General features: G+C 44.1%; 1 protein-coding gene across 2 annotated transcripts; it reads right to left on the bottom strand.

Moving 5' to 3' along the window:
• Positions 1-7,681: 7,681 nt before the first annotated feature.
• On the bottom strand, positions 7,682-16,936 carry LOC140593436 (uncharacterized). Of its 2 annotated transcripts, none has more exons than XR_011993786.1 (2): positions 9,937-16,936; positions 7,682-9,554 (listed from the first exon to the last, which is right to left on the bottom strand). XR_011993786.1 is itself a non-coding variant. In XM_072718040.1 (2 exons), exon 2 carries the CDS (start codon positions 16,001-16,003, stop codon positions 10,229-10,231), a length of 5,775 nt encoding a protein of 1,924 aa, XP_072574141.1. In that variant the 5' UTR covers positions 16,004-16,217; positions 16,600-16,936; the 3' UTR covers positions 7,682-10,228. The 2 variants fall into 2 exon arrangements, 1 of the variants encoding a protein (XP_072574141.1); XM_072718040.1 differs by having other exon boundaries at positions 7,682-16,217; positions 16,600-16,936.
• Positions 16,937-21,804: the final 4,868 nt, after the last annotated feature.

Raw genomic sequence — 21,804 nt, 5'->3', positions numbered from 1 at the left:
GACAGGGTGAGCAGGAACTTGTATGCAAGTCCTAGGAGGTGGTAGGCATTTGACATCAGATTAAACCTTTATGAATGGGTAGCTGAATCATTGACTTACTATAACATTCATTCATAAGTTCACGTTCATTCATAAACAAAATACTGCTTTGTTTGGGTGGAGATGCAGGAGCTCAGCTTTGAAATTGATGAAATAGAGTAAAATCAGGCAATAGTGTTGTAGTTAGACAAAGTCACTTAATATTAGCATCTTGTTCGTGAAACTGCTGTATTAAATCCATATCACAATACCAATATGCAAATCCCTTTGAGAGTGGATTCTGATTAACACCACGTTCATTAAATGTCCGTCTCACCTCAGCAGTCTGGGCCGCCCTGCTGACATCTTCACCTAAGTGTTTTGCCGGTAGGGTGACCACCTAATCCATGTCAGGAGGGACACTATGAGCTACAACAGGATTTGTAAACTACCATTTCATACATTTCAATTAAAAGGACCAGGATTTCACTTAAGCACTGGGTTCTTGCCGTATGCTGATTGGTCAGTCTCCTATAATCATGCATATGTGTCAGTAATGTTAATGCGAAACAGCTGGATGAGTCTTTCAATCTAGGAACTAACCAAACATTTTAGCAGAGCACAGAATCCTTTCAGCTTTAAAGTAGTTCGTAAAAGCTGAAGTAGCTCATAGTGTCCCTCCTGACATGGATTAGGTGGTCACCCTATTTGCCGGCCTTCCAGCAAATAACAGATTTATTTTAACACATTTGGTGGCCTCTAGCTCAAGTGCTTGTCTTTTTTTCTCTCTCAACTTCTCGGCGGCTCCTTTACGTTTTGATATTTTGTGTTTTATCATGTTCACTATCGTTGCACACAGAGTACACGGCATCGGCTCACTTGGCTAATCGCTGCAGTTGCTTGCTCAGCACCCGCTCAAAAACTTGAACTTGATTTTGATTGGCCAATGCTCAGCGAATACGTCACGTGTGCTGATCGTAAGTTTAGCAGTCAGTCTCGCAGTTCGCATCAGCTTTATGCAGCCAATTAGAAACACAAACATGGGATTTCAACTATACAACAATAAACTTCCAAACAGAATTACGATTATAAATAATTAAAAAACTAAATGCCTAACCCACCGGCCCACAAAGACCGCGGCCCAACGGGAATCTCCCGGTAGTCCCGATGGCCAGTACATCCCTGCTGCCGGGTCTCGGTGCAGTTTTTCCACCTAAGCTTGAAGGTGGAAATGTGTTCCAACTCGGTCCCTGGGACTGCAGCATAACCAAACATCGCCAGCAGCGTCAGCCACACCCACCACCAGAACCACCCTATGCACATAAAGAAGAACTCACATGCACATTAGTTTTCTCATAACTAACATTTATTAACTGGGATATCTCGCCAACTTTGGCACCTGGCTCCATAACATCCACGCTGTTATCTTGTCCCATAGCTATAACTTCTGCAGGTTTAGGTGGGTCGTCTTATTGTTGAACCCACATATCTGTGTTTTTATTCTCTTTACTTGTTTCCAGATTCGCTCCCTTAATTCTTTACCCCAAACTTCCTTGGTCCTAATTTTCCAATTTTGATTTCTCCACGTAGGCATCCAAACAGCCATACCATTCGCTACTGACCAAGAATCAGTATACAAATAACAATCATAATAGGAATCCTAGGTCAGAGTAGGACATCGTGTCCTATTGTCATCTGTTCCATTTCTAATAATGCCCAATTACATGCCAGAGGTTGTTTTTCAAAGGGAGTATATAATTGTCTCAGATATCTCCTGCTACCCTCCGGACATTCGGTATTTCTTCAATTTCACCTTCCCCACCAATACCGGTCACACTGTCACTGTACCTCTGAATTTAAATTGTCCATCCCCCTCCTGAGTCCCAGATGTAATCACCATCATTATGATCTGAGTCCCAGATATTTCCATCCCACCGCTCGGGATCCCAATTAGCAGCAGTTGCAGTAGCTACAAACGCTCTTATTTTTCTTGGACACATAATCTGCTTTTTCCAGGCATTAGCTTTTGCTACATGCATCACAGCCCGCTCTGCAACCCCCATTACCTGTTGCAGATGTTGAGGCAAAATATCCACCTCACCCTGTGCTAGGGTCATCCGACCGAACGTCTCAGTCAACTTTTACACTTCTTTCTCCCTCTCAGCTTGGTCTGCGTCACCAAGAAATCGCAGGGTATCGGACATATACTGTTGCTAAAGGACAGAAGTACACAAAATCCTAACTGGACATTTTTGCTATGCCTTTCACTTAAGCAAGCATCGACAAGACTACATATATGGACATGCTGCCGCTCTCTGCTATATCAGACAATCAGTCCAGCAACATTTACCCTTACAGAGTGACAACAGAGTGTCTACTTAATTACGGCAATGACACATTTGCCAACCAGATCATCTGCAGCCTGTTATACATAGATACGGTGAGGTCTATGAATTAAGCCAACCCAGTAGTGGATAAGAAAGGGCTTAGGAAAAGAGCAAGAAACAAGACTTTTGAATTGCTTGGGCATATACACTCTGACATATTTTTTCAGCAGAGGATAAACCTAAATGGCGTTGATGTTAAAATGGTTCAAAACAAAGATGAGTTCTGCCTCACGAGTCAAGATGCTGCACCATACGCTCTCAAAATAACAACAAGCGTCTGTGACAACAGCCGTCAAACTAGGTCATGCAAATTATTTGCATGTTGGCAAACATGAAATATCCAATCAAAAGAGTGTGCCTGAAATGGCCTCGGAAAGCCGTGTCGGCACCCAAGAAAATAAATTTTTTGGCCAGTTGCCTCAAACAGTTCTCGTAGGGGCATGTAGATAATGTTGCCTTTATTAGGTTTTATAACAGAAGCTTGTTCAATTTGGAACACTACAATGTGGAATTTGTCACCCTTTATGTTGACGGTCAGCAATTGCCTGCCAAGCCTTTTCAGCCAGATTTTGCCTGAGGCAGTGTTACCCATGAGTCTTACAGTCTGTTTGTGACCACAAGAAAACAGTTGAAAAACTATCCTCTGGCAATTGACAAAAATCAGTATGTCAGTAGCTACACTTTGTACGCTGATTATGAGCGGCAACATGAGACTTGTGATGAGATTCTGCCAGCCCCTCACCAGAAGTGTAAACCTGAGAGGTTATAATACACACAGGGTTGGGATGTAACAAAATACATGTAACGGCGTTACATATCCAGAATACAAAATCCTTGTTACATTTTACAACGCAGTATTTAGAATCCAATTGTATTTTAGTTTTGTACACAGTAAGTTTTGTGTTTACAAAAAGTTTTGCACATATTTTCAGAAGCCACGTTACAATTTTGAATCCGGATTACAAGTGCACAAACAGGGAAGGAAACCCTGTATTTAGTATAAAAAACTAAGTAACAATATAAAATTATATAATATAAAACAAAATTAAAAATATAATATAAAATTAAATAGCACTAATACTTTTAGGTGATCCAAATCTTTTTCACAATTATTTATATGTTTACATTATATTTTGGCTTATGCGTTGCCCAAAAATATTCCCCCTTTTGAGTTCCAAGTGCCCCTTTTCAATAACGCAAACGTTAGAGTGGAAATTCCTTGTTTGCCCTGTACACAATGTACATTTCATTGATGAAAACTAGGATGAAAATGATTTGTTCCTAAAGATTTTTATATTATAAACTAAATATCAATCTATGATGTCAAAAACTAAGAAGAAATGTATGGACACTTCCATCAACAAATAAAAAGAGACAAAAATGTCAGGAAGTGGTGAATTTGAAATTTTGGGGTGATTGGGTAATGTTGATCTCACCGGTTTAAAACAGTAGCTTTCCGATCAAACATCTTAACTTTAGTCTTAACACAATTGAAAGTCTAGGTGTAGTCTATGTTGCTACTTTATCTCCCAAGTATCAATCATTCCATTATGTCAAACCAGTAAAATTTAGTTTTTTCGTTACCCCTCATATTGCACTTTCTGTTACCCCTTATCCGAGTGTCATTAGAACAGGTCCATAAAGCCACAGTTTGTAATAAGTTTGAGCTGCATTACGCTTATAATCTGATCCGTATATGTGAGGGAAATCACCACTAGGGGGCACTACGAGTATCAGGTTATGCGTTACAGCTTGGCAAACGCTCCCTCAGTGTTTCAGGAGCTTTTTGTTACTGAACCAGTTCTCTGGCAACCAGACATGGATTTGCCCTTTGTAGCTGGGCTGGGTGCCTCTGAAGTAGGAGTTGCTGTTGTACCAACGTCAAGGAAACCCTGCAGAGGTACAGCAGTGCACCTACTTCTCTTTTGAGCTCTCTGAAAGGAATTAACATGTAGGCAATCGGGAACTACCTACACTATAGATGGCTTTAGAAGAATGGGAGCTTTGGCTGGATGGAGCATCTCATACATATTTAGATTTAAATGACCAAAAGAAGCATCAATATGTAGGAGAGGCAAGACAGTTGAATCCTGCGCAGACTAAATGGGCATTATTCTTAACCTGATCAAAAACCACCAATGCAGACACATCGTGCCAGTTTGAATCCCCACAGAGTGATCTCAATCCCGAGACCATTTTGTCACTATCGTGTATATCAGGTGGAAGATTATGGAAGAAATTCGGGGCACTTTGCGGAACCTTCCTAGTCATCCGGTAATTTCATCAATGGATCAGTTTGTCCTGGCTCCAACCCAAGCAGAACACAGGGAGTGCTCAACCAGAGATTCTGGTGGCCCTGAAAGACAGACGACATACAACACTACATTCCATCTTGCCTCATGTGTGCGTAATCCAAGTCACCGAGGGAGTTCGAGACGGTGACTTAGACATGCTACCAGTTCTGCACCGGCCACGGTCCCCATAGCGTGGCATTTTGTTGCTTATCTACCTTCTCTCCTGCATGGAAACCCGACTGTTATAGTCATTGTAGATTGTTTTTCTAAGATGTACTACCTTATCCAGCTTTCATTTATTCGGTACACCTCACCTATGGTGTGACACCAGGGTTTGCAGTTTACCTCCAGAGCATGGCTAAATGTCTAGTAGTAAGTCTAAGTTTAACCTTGAGTTACCATCCCCATTAATTAGTCACACCTGCAAGCTATTTCCTATATCTTAAATACCGTTTCTATCCAGTGTTGCATTGCAAAGTATTGTGAGTCCCTCCCTACCAAGTACTGTCCAAGTATGTATTTCTGATGCCTTTTATGTATACTGACCCCTTGCTCATGTTTCCATATTTTGTCTTATGGCTAATTATTTGGATTTGGTTTGCTGCCATTTACGATATTGACCCCTGCCTGTCATTACTTTTTTGGATTGTGTTTTACAAAAACAAATGGATATGGGTTCTGCACATGACTCTCTATCTCACTCCTTACATGAACTATGCACCACTCCTACCTAAAGCTCAGTGTAAAGAACTGAATATATATTTCAGGGTTTTTTTTCTGGGGATTTTTTTTGTTCAAATATGTAGAAACAAAAGCTGAGTCCCCACTATTTTGAAATGATTTGCTATATGTGATTTTTGTCTGATCCTGGTTTTCTAATCATTGTTTCTTACTCTGGAAACTCAGAAGGCATTAATAAATATATCTGCAACTGTCCATCTGCGGCACCTGGTACACTGTGCAAGTCCTGAGTTACTGGGAAACAGATCAGTTTAATCTTAATTGAAAAGTTGTAGTAAAGCTTATCAATTCCACTTATGGATGAAGTGGATTTAAACAGTAGTATCGTCTGCACCTAGGTAAGGATATCATGCAGAGGGTGATGAGCTCACCTTGTGAATTCTTTGTTAGGAGCTCAGAAGTGCAGCCCTGAAAGATGTTATATCAAGATCAGAGAATATGGCCATAACTCAGGAGCATCCAGCCGAATAGTCGGTCCTTCTTTTAGGGGAGAAAACCCCTAATTATATGTCAGTGATTACATGCAATGATTCCTCCTTAACAATGCGTCTGAGTCTTTCCACTAGCGCTGAGGCATCTGTGACTGCAAATCACATTTTTTTGACGGTCAACCAAACCAAGAAATCAATATTTACTGTTCCCACCCAAACCAACAATGTTTAATCAAAACCCTTTTGCTGCCCCTCAGCTTCTACAGTCTCTAGCCCCCCTACACAATCTCCGCAACTCTCCAAAAAAATTAAAAGCAATTTTGTGTGACTTGTTTCTGTGTAATCAGGTTGACCAGATTGGCTGTCCTTTCATGTGCCACTTCTTCAATTTTGGTGCGACTTCTCTCATACCAGTTGATCTCTGACTTATTGACACAATTAAATTCCCCCATGATACAGTCTGCCAGGTGGAGGGGGATCTTCTTCTCCTTGATAAATTTGGCCCCAATTGATTTAACAATAGATACAAATCACGTTGTGGAATAGGGTACTTTTGTACAATTAACTGGTAATAAAAGCTAATCTCTTCATACTCAATGTACCTGGACAGTCAGTTTTACTTAAATTAAATATATGCGACGAATCCCTTCAAATGATCAGTAGAAGTTGTGTCATTCCCTGGTATCCTCTATATCAAGCCGAAATTCAGGCAAAAGTGGTCATGTATCAGTCTGTTACATTTACTGCCTCACTGTGTTTGCATTGTGTGAACCTCACTTAAAAACTCATTCTGATGATGAAGTAAAGTTGAAAGGTTAATGGGGGAACTACAAGGCACTTTGTGTAACATTTATCACTGTGTAGCACAAAGGTGTCGGAAGAGCAACTTCTAAACCTCATTCTTCTAAGTACTTAAGATAGTTCATACCTATGGGCAGTCAGCATAATTTTTTTACTGATTGTGCCAGTAATTCCAAAAGGTCGTCAGCCAGCTGGGCAGCCTAACGATACCCACACCTCCACTGCCAGAAACTGTTCCATCTGCAGAACTTCTAACTACAATCAGTTACTGACATGAAGCAGCAATGTCTGTCCCCCAGGACCCAGCTAGGATGAATGCTGTAGGAGGAGCATGGAAGCATAAAAAGGTTTACATGGACGACATCCACAGGAAATATCTGGGCTCCATAGTTGAATCTGTGTTTCGGTCTTGCAGGAGAGGTGGACCTGGAGATACTTTCACAGCTGATTAAGGTTTTACCAGATGTGAAGGTGGGCTGTGACATGGTGGAACCCAGTGAGCCGATGCTGGAGAAATGCAAGAGTACTAGGACTTCAAATACTCACATTCATATCATGCATTTCTAAGTTTAGTCAAATACATAGTTGTTTAACATGGTCAGTGTTAATAGTATTTAACTAAATTAATCATCATGTAACATTTTGTTACGTTTATATAATAGATGTAAAACATTGTTTTGTCTTGTATAGAACTTGCGTCAAGAACTCCCAACTTAGAAAACGTAAACTTCACGTGGAATCAAATGACTGCCTCTGAGTTTGAGAAGCACTGGAGAGACAGACAGTCAGAGAAGAAAGTAGACTTCATTCATATGATTCAGGTGAACACGTCTGCAGTTCACTTTCCTGGGTTAACAGGTGAGAGCTGACTGAAGCTTAATTCAACAGGAAGACAGTGTTTCAGAAGATTGTAACCAAACGGATGTAAATTCAAGATTCAAGAGATTTATTTGTCATTTATACAAGCACAGATAGTCCTGGTACATAGGAATTTTTGTGCAAAGCTCTAATAGAAATAGAAGACAAAGAAGTCAAAGAACAGAAATACCTAGAGAAGTAAGTGAAAGCTAGGATAGGTAATAAGGGCACAAGAGAAGTACCTTAATGTTGTGAACACAGCGTGTTCAGTTCTGACCAGAACCTGAAACATCTTACACATGTTGCCAAGAATACCGTGACACATTGCACATGGCTTTTCTTAGTGCCTGTGTTACAATTATGTCCAAATGCAGCCTTTAAATGACCTTTTGTTCACATTTGAATATGATGCCCAGGCTTGGGTGGCATCTATTTTTTCCATGTCATCATACCTTCCAGACAACACATCACAGTCAGGGCCGTTTTCAGGGCGGTGTGTTACAATTATGTCCAAATGCAGCCTTTAAATGACCTTTTGTTCACATTTGAATATGATGCCCAGGCTTGGGTGGCATCTATTTTTTCCATGTCATCATACCTTCCAGACAACACATCACAGTCAGGGCCGTTTTCAGGGCGGTGCATCTGGTGCCCACACTGGGGCCCCACCCTCTAGAGGGGGCTGCTCAAAAGGGAACTTGCCTATATAATCATAGGCTAAATAATAATAGGATTTTTTTTTCATTTTCTTTTTTCATTCCTACAGTTATAGTTAATCTGAATACATTATTTTGGCTGAATATTAGGGCTGTAACGGCACAGGTATTCATTTGGTACAGTTTGGTACCTAATTTTCGGTTCCATACACACAATGGAATGAATAAATACATTGTAGTAAAGTTATTAAAAAATAAATACATTTATTCACATGGGTGGACCCTAAATTCACAAGATGATGTTCCACATAGAAAACATTATGCTAATTGTCGCTGTCAGTTGGTTGTGGCTATTGCTGGTTATAGTCCATCATAATCGGCGGTTTGGTATCATTGTTGTTTCCCAGTGAAGTACACCAGTGTTGGTGCTGGGTGATACTTTGGTAATTGAATCAGTCTGAATCAGTCTCAAGTTACATAAAATCCCACTACTTTAACTAAATTAGTTGATCTCAACAACCACCAAAAATCCATCCGAAGACTTTGGGAGCTCTTTGGATAGTGTGCTGACTTCTGTCTTATCAACTTGACCACAAGACAACAAGACACTTATTTACATTTGCTTGCATAAAACACCACGAACTACAACAAACAATTCACAAACTTGATGAGGGAGTGTAGGAAAAAGGTAGATGTGATGTGAGTATGTGTACAGTAGTACGTGTGTATGTGTAGTACGTGTGTACAGTATGTGTAGTACGTGTGTATGTGTAGTACGTGTGTATGTGTAGTACGTGTGTATGTGTAGTACGTGTGTATGTGTAGTACGTGTGTGCGTACCTGCGACAGAGTACCAAATTTCAACATTCGAGAAACTATTGCTATTAAACAATATTTTTTTTAATAACTTATGAAATTGTATTTAAAAAGTTCAATTTTTACTATGTATGTCTTGAACATTGTAGTACATTAAAAATGTAATCTGTGTAAAAAATAATTTTGATAATTTTGTTTCTTGGGTGGCACATATTTTCTGTGTGTCACTAGTGTTATGCACTGTAAGGGCTGGGTAATTGAATATTTGCCAAAATAATCCCATATATGTTTTACACCATTCATCTTAAAGAGTTGCATAAGGCCATCTTATCCCCTATGGGGCAGTCATTTAAAAAATAAAAGCCTTCCATTAGTCAGAATGTGATAGCTGTTATACAGGATTAGCCCTTTATCACTGTCTGGTGGTAGAGGTGTGACCGCTGCGATGCATCCAATGAGAACGCAGAAAAAATATGTTCTCCGGAGTCTTTAATCAAGAGCTTAACAATGCTCGGAACTTGTATATTTCTGCGTGTATGTGTGTGTGTGGTTCTGAAAGTAAAAATAAGAAAAATAGAATAGGAATATAAAAATGTTATATATATACAGATTCCAGTATCAAATAACAGTTCTACCTTCACCATTATCTTACGGTAACTTAAGCCGCCATCCCGCAAGCTGAATTAACAAGCATCTATAAATGGTAATACACAACGTAATATAAATAAAACTTGCTGGGATAAATAAGTAGGTAAATATAGACCGTCTATAATAAACATAGGCATCGCATGACATTCAAGGTAAACGCAACCTAAATCTAAGTAACAAATCATCAAAATAGAACGTTCGCCGCATCAAAGGGCTCATTTACCATTAATGGTATATGGTATCCCGACATAAAACACTCTCGTATAGTGCACATATATGAACTTACGGGTATCTGAACGCACACAACAAAATATACCCAGCACGGTATATCTCCCTTCCTTCTCCGATCTAACTAAACCCACGCTCTAGACGAAGAAAGAAAAACATGGCGGGGGGTAATGTCCAGCTTACGCTTGCCTCAGTCCGATTCCCCATTTGTCCCGTATCTCCGTAAGTCGTCCAATGACAGCAGGAACTGGGCGGGACTCGCAGGTTGCATGCTGAGCGGAATAAGCGGACTAAACCCGCAGCCCTTCAGCACAGCCGCCCCCAAATTTGCATTGTCAAATTTGTCTAATTCAGAAGGGGCTGCCCTGGTCTGAAGATGTGTCTGGAATAGCGGGGAGATGGATAAGTCGAGCAACGGGCCTGGTGTAAGTTTTATCCTTCACTTGAACATCTGCTGCTCGAACTCGTCCGTCTACTCCTGGGATGATCTTGGTAACACGGCCGACTGGCCAGAGTGCTCTTGGCAGGTGCGGGTCCACTATCAAAACTACTGCACCCAACTGCAGTTGGGGGGCATCCCTTTGCCACTTAGAACGAATCTGAAGAGCAGGGAGATAATATTTAATAAAATGTGCCCAAAATTGATCTGCAAGAACCTGTGAGTGCCTCCAGCGACGGCGGCTTATGAGCTCGGTTTCGGTGTACACTGCCTGAGGCAAGGACGGGTCAAGCCGCCCCATCAGCAGAAGGTTTGGGGTAACTGGGTCAGGATCAGCAATATCGGTTGATACGTATCCCAGTGGCTTGGAATTTAGAATCCCTTCCACTTCCACTAGAACCGTTCTTAGGACCTCTTCTGTAACTGTTTGGGCTTGTACAGTGGCATATAATGCGGCCTTGACCGACCTGATCTCTCGTTCCCAGACCCCTCCAAAGTGAGGTGCACCGGGGGGATTGAATCGGAAACTGATTTGATGCTTAGCTAATTGCTGTTGTAGTAGTGGGTGCAATGACTGAAATGCCTCTTGGAGCTCTTTCTCACCTCCTTTAAAGTTTGTACCCTGATCCGATAAGAGCTCTGCTGGTTTTCCTCTTCGGGCAATAAATCGGCGGAGGCCCATTAAGAATGAGTCGGTGTCCAAGTTAGATAGGATATCTACATGGACAGCCTTTGTGGTCAGGCATTTGAACAACACCCCCCATCGTTTCTCATTGCGCCTCCCGATCCGTACCCTGAAGGGCCCAAAGCAGTCCACGCCTGTTGAAAAAAACGGGGGCTTCAACAGCCGCAGCCGGGCAGGGGGTAGGTCTGCCATCTTGGGCACAGATGGGCTTGCTCGCCATCTCTGACAGTCGGGACAAGAATGCTGATGCCGCTTAACGGCCTCTCGTCCATGTAAGATCCAGTATTTTCGCCGAAGCTCCGCAAAAAGACGTTCTGCGCCTGGATGCTTAAGGCTTTTGTCAGTGTCCTGGATTATCAACTTAGTGACTTTGTGGGCTGGATCTAGTACTATTGGGTGAATGGCATCTCGTTCAAGCTCATCACTGCGGCGGAGCCTACCTCCTACACGGATTAATCGCACTGATAGGTCATATTCCGGTGCTAGCGTGACCAGCCGACTAGTAGAGGATACCAGTTTCCCTGCTGCCAGGTAGTTGTAGTCATCCTTGAAGCTGTCTAATTGAGCTTGCCTAAGAATGTCTCTCTCTGCTGCTTGATAGTCTTCAGCAGAAGGACTAGGCTGCTCACCTACCGCCCCATGGCGGGATAAGGCGACTTCCTCAACCAGCCCTCTGAAGGAGGAAAACTGTTCATAGTCTGGCAATGGGGGGTTAGTAGCCACCTCCGTTAAACCACAAAAAATGGGTTTCCGTAGTTCGGAGGAATCTCCCTGACCTCCAGCATCTGGTTTGGTGGGCCAAAGTCCTGGAGAATGCGTTAGAAAGGCGGGTCCGTCACGCCAACGGTTTCCTCCTGCCAGGTCCCTCAAGGTCTTCCCCCGGGTTATGTCGTCTGCTGGGTTACTGGCCGAGTCAACATAACGCCAGGCTCTAGCATCGGTCAGCTCCTGGATTTCTGACACTCTGGTGCCGACAAACACCTTAAACTGGCACGAATCCGACTGGAGCCAGGTGAGCACTGTCGTAGAATCAGTCCAGAGAATCACATCCTGTATGGTTATGGTAAGTTCCTTCAATAGAAGTGCTGCTAACTGGCTGCCCGTCAATGCAGCGCACAGCTCTAATCGGGGTATTGATAGCTGACGCTTGGGGGCCACCCTAGATCGAGCAGTCAGGAATGCCACTTCCACCTGTCCCTGGGTACCTTCAGTCCGTAAATAAGCAACGGAGCCATATGCCCGCTCCGAAGCATCACAGAAGATATGTATGGTTTGGTGACTACTGGAACAGTCGATTGCAGGGCTTACATAACAACGAGGCAAGGTTACCTGTGGGAGATGCTGTAGCTCTTCTATCCATGCCGACCATGCCTGAAGAGCATCCTCTGGCAGGGATGGGTCGTCCCATTCTCTCTGTTTACTCCACAGGTTCTGCACCAAAGTCTTGGCCCTAGTGGTAAAGGGGGTAAGGAAGCCTAAAGGGTCATACAGACTGGCCAGCACTCTGTATATATTTCTCATAGTCGGGGTGGGATATTCCACCAGGCGGCATTTGTATCCCAGGGTGTCAGAATGACATGACCAGCGAAGACCCAGGGTTTGCTCTTGGGGATCCACCCCTGCCCCATTAAGCCACAGCACACTGCTGTCTGACCTTGATTCCTCTGGCAAGTGACTAATGACTTCCGGCGTGTTACTAGCCCACTGACGAAGATCAAACCCTCCTGCAGCTAGCACCGTTTGCAACTGATCGACTAAGTGTTTGGCTATATCTTTGGAAGGCAGGCTCCTCAGGCAGTTGTCCACATAGAAGCAGCGTTCCACTGCCATCCGGAGATTTTCCCCTGGCTGAGTGTGGTCAAACACGTGCTTCTGGAGAGCAAATGTAGCACAGCAGGGGCTACAGGTGGTCCCAAAAGGGAGAACCTGCCACTCGTATATACTGGGTGGGTCTTCTTTCTGTAGGTTCCTCCATAGAAAACGCAGAAGAGGCTTGTCCTCGGGGAGTAGCCTCACTTGATGGAACATGCCTTTGATATCACTGCTGAAGGCTACAGAATGTTCCCGGAATCTCAGCAGGACACCTAACAGACTTGAGGTTAAGGTCGGGCCAGGCAGAAGCAGGTCATTAAGGTTATTGCCCTGGTAGGTGAAGGAACAATTAAAGACTATCCGATTTTTCTCATTGTGACTCACAATATGGTGGGGTATGTACCAGGACTCACCGGTTTGGTCCAGCTCGTCCTCCGAGACTTTAACGACATATCCCGCTTGCTCCAACTTGTGCATTTCGTCACAATAGGCGGCTGCTTTCTTTGGCTCTTTAAGCAAGCGTCTTTCTGTGCTACGGAGATGTGCTAGCACAGCTTCCTTCGGTGCCTTGAGTTCGGGCATGTTCCTGACCCGTAACAATGGGGTGACATAACGCAGGACTCCTTCCACTTCTACCCGTGCTGTTTTTTCCTCCAGCAACCTCATCGCTTCTTGGTCTTGTTTGGATCGGGTAACAAGCTTCTCACTCCTGTAAGGCAACACATCCAGTTGCCAGAGTCTTTCAACATGTTGCATTAAATCCACAGATGGTGTTGAGGTGGATACATGTAAGCACTGCGTGGGCTGGAGCTGCTGCTGAATGAGCTTGGTAGGTCCCTGGAGGGTCCAACCCAGCCTAGTCTTTACTGCGGCTGGTCCCCCGGGTGGTCCTAACTGCACAGGCTCCACTGGTGTAATCAAGTGGGGGTAGTCGGACCCAATCAACACCAGAGGGTGGGCATTTTTGAATGCTTGAAGTGGCAACCCCCGTAAGTGCCTGTATTTCCTTTGCAGCGATTTAACGGCATAAGTGTGTTCCGCTAGGCCCAATTGCTCAGCAGTAAATGCGCCCTGGATTCTGAAGGTCTTCTGGGGTTGACCAGCAGGGGATATAGTAAATGTGACTGATGTACCATGAATAACTCTAATGTCCTGACGTACTGTTCTCAGAGCGAGATCCTCAGGCTTACCTTGAAGCTTAAGGGAATGGGCAGCAGCAGGAAGTAGAATTGTGCGCTCCGAACCATCGTCAAGGATAGCATAAGTCTCCAAACTGTGTTCGCCATTGCGCAGTATCACTTTACTGACCTTCAACAGCACTTGGCTACAACCTGCTCGCCTATCTAGATAGAGGATATCGCTAGCAGAGCTGACAAGACAGGTGGTGTTCCTTTGATCTGGCCTTGTGTTGAGCTCATGGAGCGCCTCGAGGTGTTTCCCATTACATTGCTTACAGATCATCTTCAAACGACACTGTGCGGCTTGATGGGAGCGACCACAACGCCAACATCTCCTGTTATTCTTCACCCAGGTGGTCTTCTGATCTACGGTGAGTTGACTGAAGTTCCCACACTGGTTCAGATAATGTAGCGAGTTAACACAGTAGGGACAATATGCTATGCCTTTGTCTTGTTGCTTACTGCTGCTAGCCGAAGGGGAATCAGCGGCAGAGGTGCTCACCGCCTGTGGTGCTCCATGAAGTATAGTTGCAGTCCGTTTAGGTTTAAATGGCCTGTGCTTATCCCTTTTGATGTCTCCATCACCCCTTCCATCAGCCTGGGCAAAATCATATCCACTCTCTTGTATCCTTATTTCGTACTCTAGCCAATCTGCAAAGTTCAGGAGGGTGGGAATACGGACATGTTGTGGATATAGATATCTCTTAAATTCAGCCCGCATGTCCTGTGGAAGCTTGGACAACAGCCGAGTGACGTGGGAGCCGCACTGGAGCTCGATGTGCCCACTTTCTCCCAGCTGGTCAAGCATGGCTACCAATGCCCTCACTTTCAGAGCAAACCCTTTAAATCCACTAGCATCACTACTGCGGATATTGGGAGCGTCCATCAGTTCAGCAATTCGCCTCAAGGCCAGTTGATGAGGTTGCCCATAATGCTCTGTGAGAGAGGCCATGGTGTTTAAATAGGGTTGCTTGGAGTTCATGTATGAGTCGGCAATGAGAAGTGCTTCCTCAAACTTGATGTGATCTACTAGAATTTGGTATTTAAACCTCTCCGTTGCATCTTCAGGCAGGATGTTATCAAGGGCTATTTTCAGTCTTGCAAATTCTCTTGGGTCCCCCTTCGTGAAATATGGGATTGTGGGCTTAGGGCCCCGATAAACCTTTTCTCGGTGGTGCTCTGGGGCAATAGGCACATGTTTAGGGGATACTGCCTCATAACTGTATTGTGACTCTAATTCGGAGCCACCCTCTGGTTCACAATAGACTGGGGTTAGATACTGCCTCTCGTATGGCATTGGCTGCGGTGCCCTCCCCAATCGTCTGAGGCAGGCAGTCAGCTCCTCCACCAAACCTTGTGGTACTTCAGTGGTCGGTGATGGCTGAAGCGCATCAGGTACCACTGGAGGAGGCGGCAGCGGCCACTCGGCATCCTCCTCTGCCCACCTGCCTTGCCCTTTAGTCGGCTCGTGTACCACCGTTCGATGGCTCTCTCGTTCCTGGTGTGATGGCTGAGAATAAGGGGCGTGTAACACAGAGGGTACTGGCTGTTGACTGATGAGGGTGGGCGGTGGGGTATGGACACTGAGCTGTCTCTGCATCTGCATCATAGTTAGTTGAAGTCTATGGTTATCCTGCCGGAGTTGCTCAATTGCTTCTAAGGTCTCAGGGGAGGCCTCTGTTCCTGGTTTGTGCTGCGGAGGAGGAGTGCTATCATGCAGCGGTCCTCCATAAACTGATTGGCTGACTGGCGGCGGGCAAAACCGAGGTACGGGACTGCACGGCTCATACTGCTGCTGATACTCGAGTGGGGTCATCTCGGCTGCCCTCTCCGTATCCTGGTAAACTTCTGGCATTCTAGCAGCATGGCGCATCGAGCGCATTGGGGAGCGAGGTCTGTCATAGGCTGGGAGAGCGACATCGTAATCATCGTATCTAGCTGGCGGGCGTATGTACCGCCTGGGCCGGGCACTAGTAGGCTGGGCTTCCCCACGAGGCTGATCGGAGAACATTTTCTAAACTTCCACAGTAGCCACCTCAATCCGGCTCGAAGGACCAAAAATTGTTATACAGGATTAGCCCTTTATCACTGTCTGGTGGTAGAGGTGTGACCGCTGCGATGCATCCAATGAGAACGCAGAAAAAATATGTTCTCCGGAGTCTTTAATCAAGAGCTTAACAATGCTCGGAACTTGTATATTTCTGCGTGTATGTGTGTGTGTGGTTCTGAAAGTAAAAATAAGAAAAATAGAATAGGAATATAAAAATGTTATATATATACAGATTCCAGTATCAAATAACAGTTCTACCTTCACCGTTATCTTACGGTAACTTAAGCCGCCATCCCGCAAGCTGAATTAACAAGCATCTATAAATGGTAATACACAACGTAATATAAATAAAACTTGCTGGGATAAATAAGTAGGTAAATATAGACCGTCTATAATAAACATAGGCATCGCATGACATTCAAGGTAAACGCAACCTAAATCTAAGTAACAAATCATCAAAATATAACGTTCGCCGCATCAAAGGGCTCATTTACCATTAATGGTATATGGTATCCCGACATAAAACACTCTCGTATAGTGCACATATATGAACTTACGGGTATCTGAACGCACACAACAAAATATACCCAGCACGGTATATCTCCCTTCCTTCTCCGATCTAACTAAACCCACGCTCTAGACGAAGAAAGAAAAACATGGCGGGGGGTAATGTCCAGCTTACGCTTGCCTCAGTCCGATTCCCCATTTGTCCCGTATCTCCGTAAGTCGTCCAATGACAGCAGGAACTGGGCGGGACTCGCAGGTTGCATGCTGAGCGGAATAAGCGGACTAAACCCGCAGCCCTTCAGCACAATAGCACCAGTGATAAATATTGCATTTTACATTAAAATATATTTGGAATTAAGCTCTTAATTTTGTATGAATGTCAATAAGGGAGGGGCCACGCAGTGGTGCAGTCGTTAGCCCTGTTGCCTCACACTTCTAGGACCAGCGCTTGAGTCTGTACCTCGGCATCCTGTGTGGAGTTACATGTTCTCCTCCATGTCATTGTGGGGTCTAAAAACTAAGGGGAGTCGCTTTTGAGATAAAAAAAAAAAGATTTAAAAAATGTATCCACCTCAATTCCCACTACAAATGGAAAAAAGACATATATAAATAAATAGAAGATAGATGCAGCATTGTGAATTACTGTATATAAGTGCTGATTATTTTTTCTTTTCAAATCCAAACAATTTTCTGGTGTTTACATTGTACTGCAAGAACTCATTTGCAGTGGAGGGGTGTTCATTATGACAATGTTATGTTTGTTCTGTTCTTCTGCTTTACTCTGCAGTTGTTAACCTTTGACTTTATGTCCTAAAATCCACCGGCATGTCACCCTTATATCCCAGAATGCCCTGGGCTGTAAATTGTGGTGAGGATCAGTGGGGTACAGTACCTCTGCATGGCAATTTTATGTAACATTCCCAGACGCAAGGAAAAACCTGTGTGGGATTCTTCTCATACTAAGAATGTAATTTAATTTCCCCCTAAACATTTACGAGGAGGTACCCAGTAAAACAAATAACAAACCACAAAGGTCCCACTAATCTAGTTAAACTGGTTTCACTAATTTATTACTGCTCTTTGGTGTGAGTGTTCCCTGGCCCATACTGGGTAATATATTCCCTGCCTTGTGCCCATAGCCTCCAGACCTCCTGTAATGGTAAATAGGAAAAATGAGTACAGAAAGAGAAGGATAGATTACTGCCATTTCCTGTCTGATGTGCTGCATGTTATCAACAGCTAACCTCCACTGAGGCTAGAATAGATATAAAAATGATCAATACGCCTGTGGAAAGACGGTAGAAGCAGGTGCCTCTGGCCTGGGAACTGGAGAAGCAGGCGCCTCTGGACTGGGAACTGGAGACATGGGCTCCTCTGGCCTGGGAACTGGAGAAGCAGGTGCCTCTGGACTGGGAACTGGAGACATGGGCTCCTCTGGACTGGGAACTGGAGAAGCAGGCTCCTCTGGACTGGGAACTGGAGAAGCAGGTGCCTCTGGACTGGGAACTGGAGACATGGGCTCCTCTGGCCTGGGAACTGGAGAAGCAGGTGCCTCTGGCCTGGGAACTGGAGAAGCAGGCGTCTCTGGACTGGGAACTGGAGAAGCAGGCACCTCTGGACTGGGAACTGGAGACATGGGCTCCTCTGGACTGGGAACTGGAGACGTGGGCTCCTCTGGACTGGGAACTGGAGAAGCAGGCGCCTCTGGACTGGGAACTGGAGATGTGGGCTCCTCTGGACTGGGAACTGGAGACGTGGGCTCCTCTGGACTGGGAACTGGAGAAGCAGGCGCCTCTGGACTGGGAACTGGAGATGTGGGCTCCTCTGGACTGGGAACTGGAGAAGCAGGTGTCTCTGAACTGGGAACTGGAGATGCAGGTGTCTCTGGCCTGTTAAGTTGTTGAGTGAGATGATGAACGAGAGTCTCTCCACTCCTATTAATTTCTTGTTCTCATTCTGAACAAGAGACCAAAAGGAGTGAATGAGTTGGTGAGTGAGAGACTCAGATAGGCTACTAAACAAGAGAACCGTACCAAGGTTTTCTAGAATTTGGACTTGTTAGCTGACTATGTTAAGCTGTTAAGTTTGAAGCTGAGCCGAGCTGTTAAGTTTGAGCTTTTAACGAACAAAGTTATGATGTTGAGAATTCATTAGCAAATATAATTTTACTCTCATGATGAATTGGTGGTACTGAACTTATTCTTTAGCACTATTTAGCCTAAATAATAGACTATTTTGGGCTCTTCTCATTAGCATTAGCATTAGCATCCACAAACGCTGTTCCTCTCCTCGCTGTTTCTGCTTGTTCTTCCATCAGCTTTTCTGGTTCATTTCTGCTCTTCTTGGCTCTGTTGCTTTGCCTAAAAGGAAAAATATATTACAGTGGGACCCCAGTTATCCACGGTTGGAAAAAAATGTTTAAAAATTCCAGAAATGGTTCAGAAGTTTCAAACCATGTGCCAAGTACAGGCTGTAAGCAAGTTAATAGGCTAATTTTTAAAGACATTTTTGTCATTAAAGGCTAAGTCCAGGTACTTGATACATTTTTTACAATACAATTGCAAATATCAAAATCTGTCTATGCACACAAGATAATTGTGTTGAATTATGTTCTGTGACAGACTGGATTCTGGAGAGAGGACTGAGAAGGTGATATGTCTGGGGATCAAGCATGTCAGAGTTTGATTGATCCTAAAACACCGGGGTCTTGGTGACCTACATTCATGGTTTACAGTAGCAAGGTAACAGCTGGACTTGACAAGGTGAAGACCTCATTGGTTAAGAATTGATAGAGTGGATGTCAGAGTGGAGGAAAAGGAAAAATGTACCTATGCAGGTAAGGTAATACAGCAAAACTATGATGTGAGTAGACCGAACAAGGGGGATTTAGAGCGTAATATGGATGAGGGTATGAATATTCAGGTCAGGCAAGATAATGGTGCCAATTATGGTAGGAAAGAGGATTTGGTTGAGGAAGAACAGAGTAAAATGTGGAAGAATTGGAGTCCAGAAAGAGTGGTGGAGAGGAAAGTGCAAAATCAAAGTCAGATTTGACAGTGAGAGAGGAATTGCAGCAATGAGTTAAACTGACTATTGTCATTAAGAATCAATCCAGGGATAACACCATGATGAAAGTGTGGATGGATGGCGACTTACTGCTAGTATGTAAGAATGAAGCTCAGAAGAGGAACGTTCCCTAAGCTGCAGGAAATAGGGAAACATAAGGTCAGTGTAACAGAGGTTCAGGCTGGAGGAAGGGGAGCTAAAATAGTGATTTCTGGTGTGCCAACAATTAAGTACAACACCTGAGGAGATACAACTAAATCTCAAGGGAGGTGCAGTAAGAAACAGGCTAAAGCGGAACACTGGGATAAAGTGAGAGTTGTGTTTATAAGTCTATAGGGAGGATGAGACGGCTAGTCCATACTCCATCATAGTAGATGCTGCAGCATCTGTAACGCTAATTGCCAAATGCACAGAAGAGGGCGCTACTGCAACAAATTTGGATGTCAAGAACCTAAAACTTGCAGAAGCATAATTACGTTATGCACACAAGATAAGTGTAACCTCCTGAGACCCCACCCATTCATTTATGTCCATTGTAGTTCAGGGACGGATTATGGGTTGTGTGGGCCCCTGGGCAAAACGTTCGCGAGCCCCCCCCCCCACCCTCAAAAAAAAAAAACACCAGCATTGTCTGGGATGGCTAGTTGCTACGTCATCATGCCACTTGTGGGTCCAAACTAGTGCGGCGTACCGTGTTGTAAAAGCAGAATGATTTTGACAAAACTATCTTTTGCCGCTTTTTACCTCGGAAAAAGTGAAAAGAAGGTGGCTTAAGTTGATACAGTAAGTTGGATCTCAAATTATAATCAGTACATCCTAATGCCATTACCTCACGTTAATGTTAGCACCAGGTTACCCATCTCTGTTTATAGAGACAGGTAGCAACGTAGCACAACCAGATCGTACCATAACAAACATTATTTGTTTGAATAATCCAGAATGTGCTAGTTGGAAATAGAAATGGAAATGTCTATAAAAGTGAACCAAAATGCCATGTACCTGTTATAATCTGCAATTGTTGCTTTGCAGCTTTCCCAAAGAAGACGATTACATCCTCGTAGCTAGGGCCTCCTAGTAGGGCCCTCATAATCAGAGGGCCCTCTAAAAGCCCCCAAAGCCCCCATCCTCCCTAGGACCCCCTGGTAGCCAGAAGCCAGGACCATAATAGGAGGGCCTAAGAGGGCCTTCTAAAAGTAGGTTCCCATGCACCCATTTCCCTTTAAAGTTCCTATAGCAGGGCCGGGGGCCCCCTGAAAGCACCGACAATATGGATATGATCTCATTAGGGTGCGAGTCATAACACATACAGAAAAAAATGTTTGGTACAATACTTAAAACAATTTTAAAATGTAATAGTTTATAATATTTTGTAGTCAAACAATGTTGTTGACTGGAACGCTTCTCTTTGCCTACCCCATCTTGCTTTCCGTGAGACAGCAAGCTTTGCGGGGGGGTTAGTGCAGGGCCAGCCAGTGTGCAATGCCTCCAGAGCCGGGGGGAGGGGGATAACCTCCCACCTCCCCCGGCTATGGGGCATTGCCCCCCTGTGCATCTATAAATAGCTGTACTTGTTTGTTAAGTTTCCCCGGCGCGAGGTATTGCGAGTCACTCTGTCTAAAGCGTTTCTCTGTGATAGTATCTGTCCTCTCGATCTCCCGTGCTTTCTGACACTTATTGGATTCCGATTTTGGGTTTACTTTTGTCCTGATCTGCTTTTTACTTTTCCTGACTGCGATTCATGGACTGTGTTTTGACTTCATGGTGTTTTGAATAGAACATGGATCCCTCTGCACACGAACCCCCGCAACCTTCGTTACGTTTAAGTGTCAGGGCACTCTGACAAGTACAGTAGCCTGTGTGAACTATGAATCACTCCTGCTTGGATCTCAGTACAAAGAACAGTGTGCAATTTTCAGATTTTTACTGGGATTATTGAGCCCAGATGTGTTCCACCCGTTTCTGCAAGTGCGCACAGTTTTACATTTTCCGCGGTTTGCGAAAGGGATTGATTTCGCTTGGCAGTTTGTTGGAAACATTAAGTTACATTCTTGGCGCTGCACCGTATCTACGTAGTTTAAGATTGATTTAATTGCACTAACGATTTCTTTCGAGTAGGTGTGGTACAGACAACTGATTGTACTGGTATTTTGGAACGTGCCCTATTGCTTTTAATCGGGGCGTTTGCAGTT

This window comes from Paramormyrops kingsleyae, chromosome 1, assembly GCF_048594095.1.
Source record: "Paramormyrops kingsleyae isolate MSU_618 chromosome 1, PKINGS_0.4, whole genome shotgun sequence".
Classification (NCBI taxonomy): domain Eukaryota; kingdom Metazoa; phylum Chordata; class Actinopteri; order Osteoglossiformes; family Mormyridae; genus Paramormyrops; species Paramormyrops kingsleyae.
The sequence above is the reverse complement of the archived record's forward strand: the minus strand, read 5'-3'. Positions and strand labels throughout refer to the sequence as shown.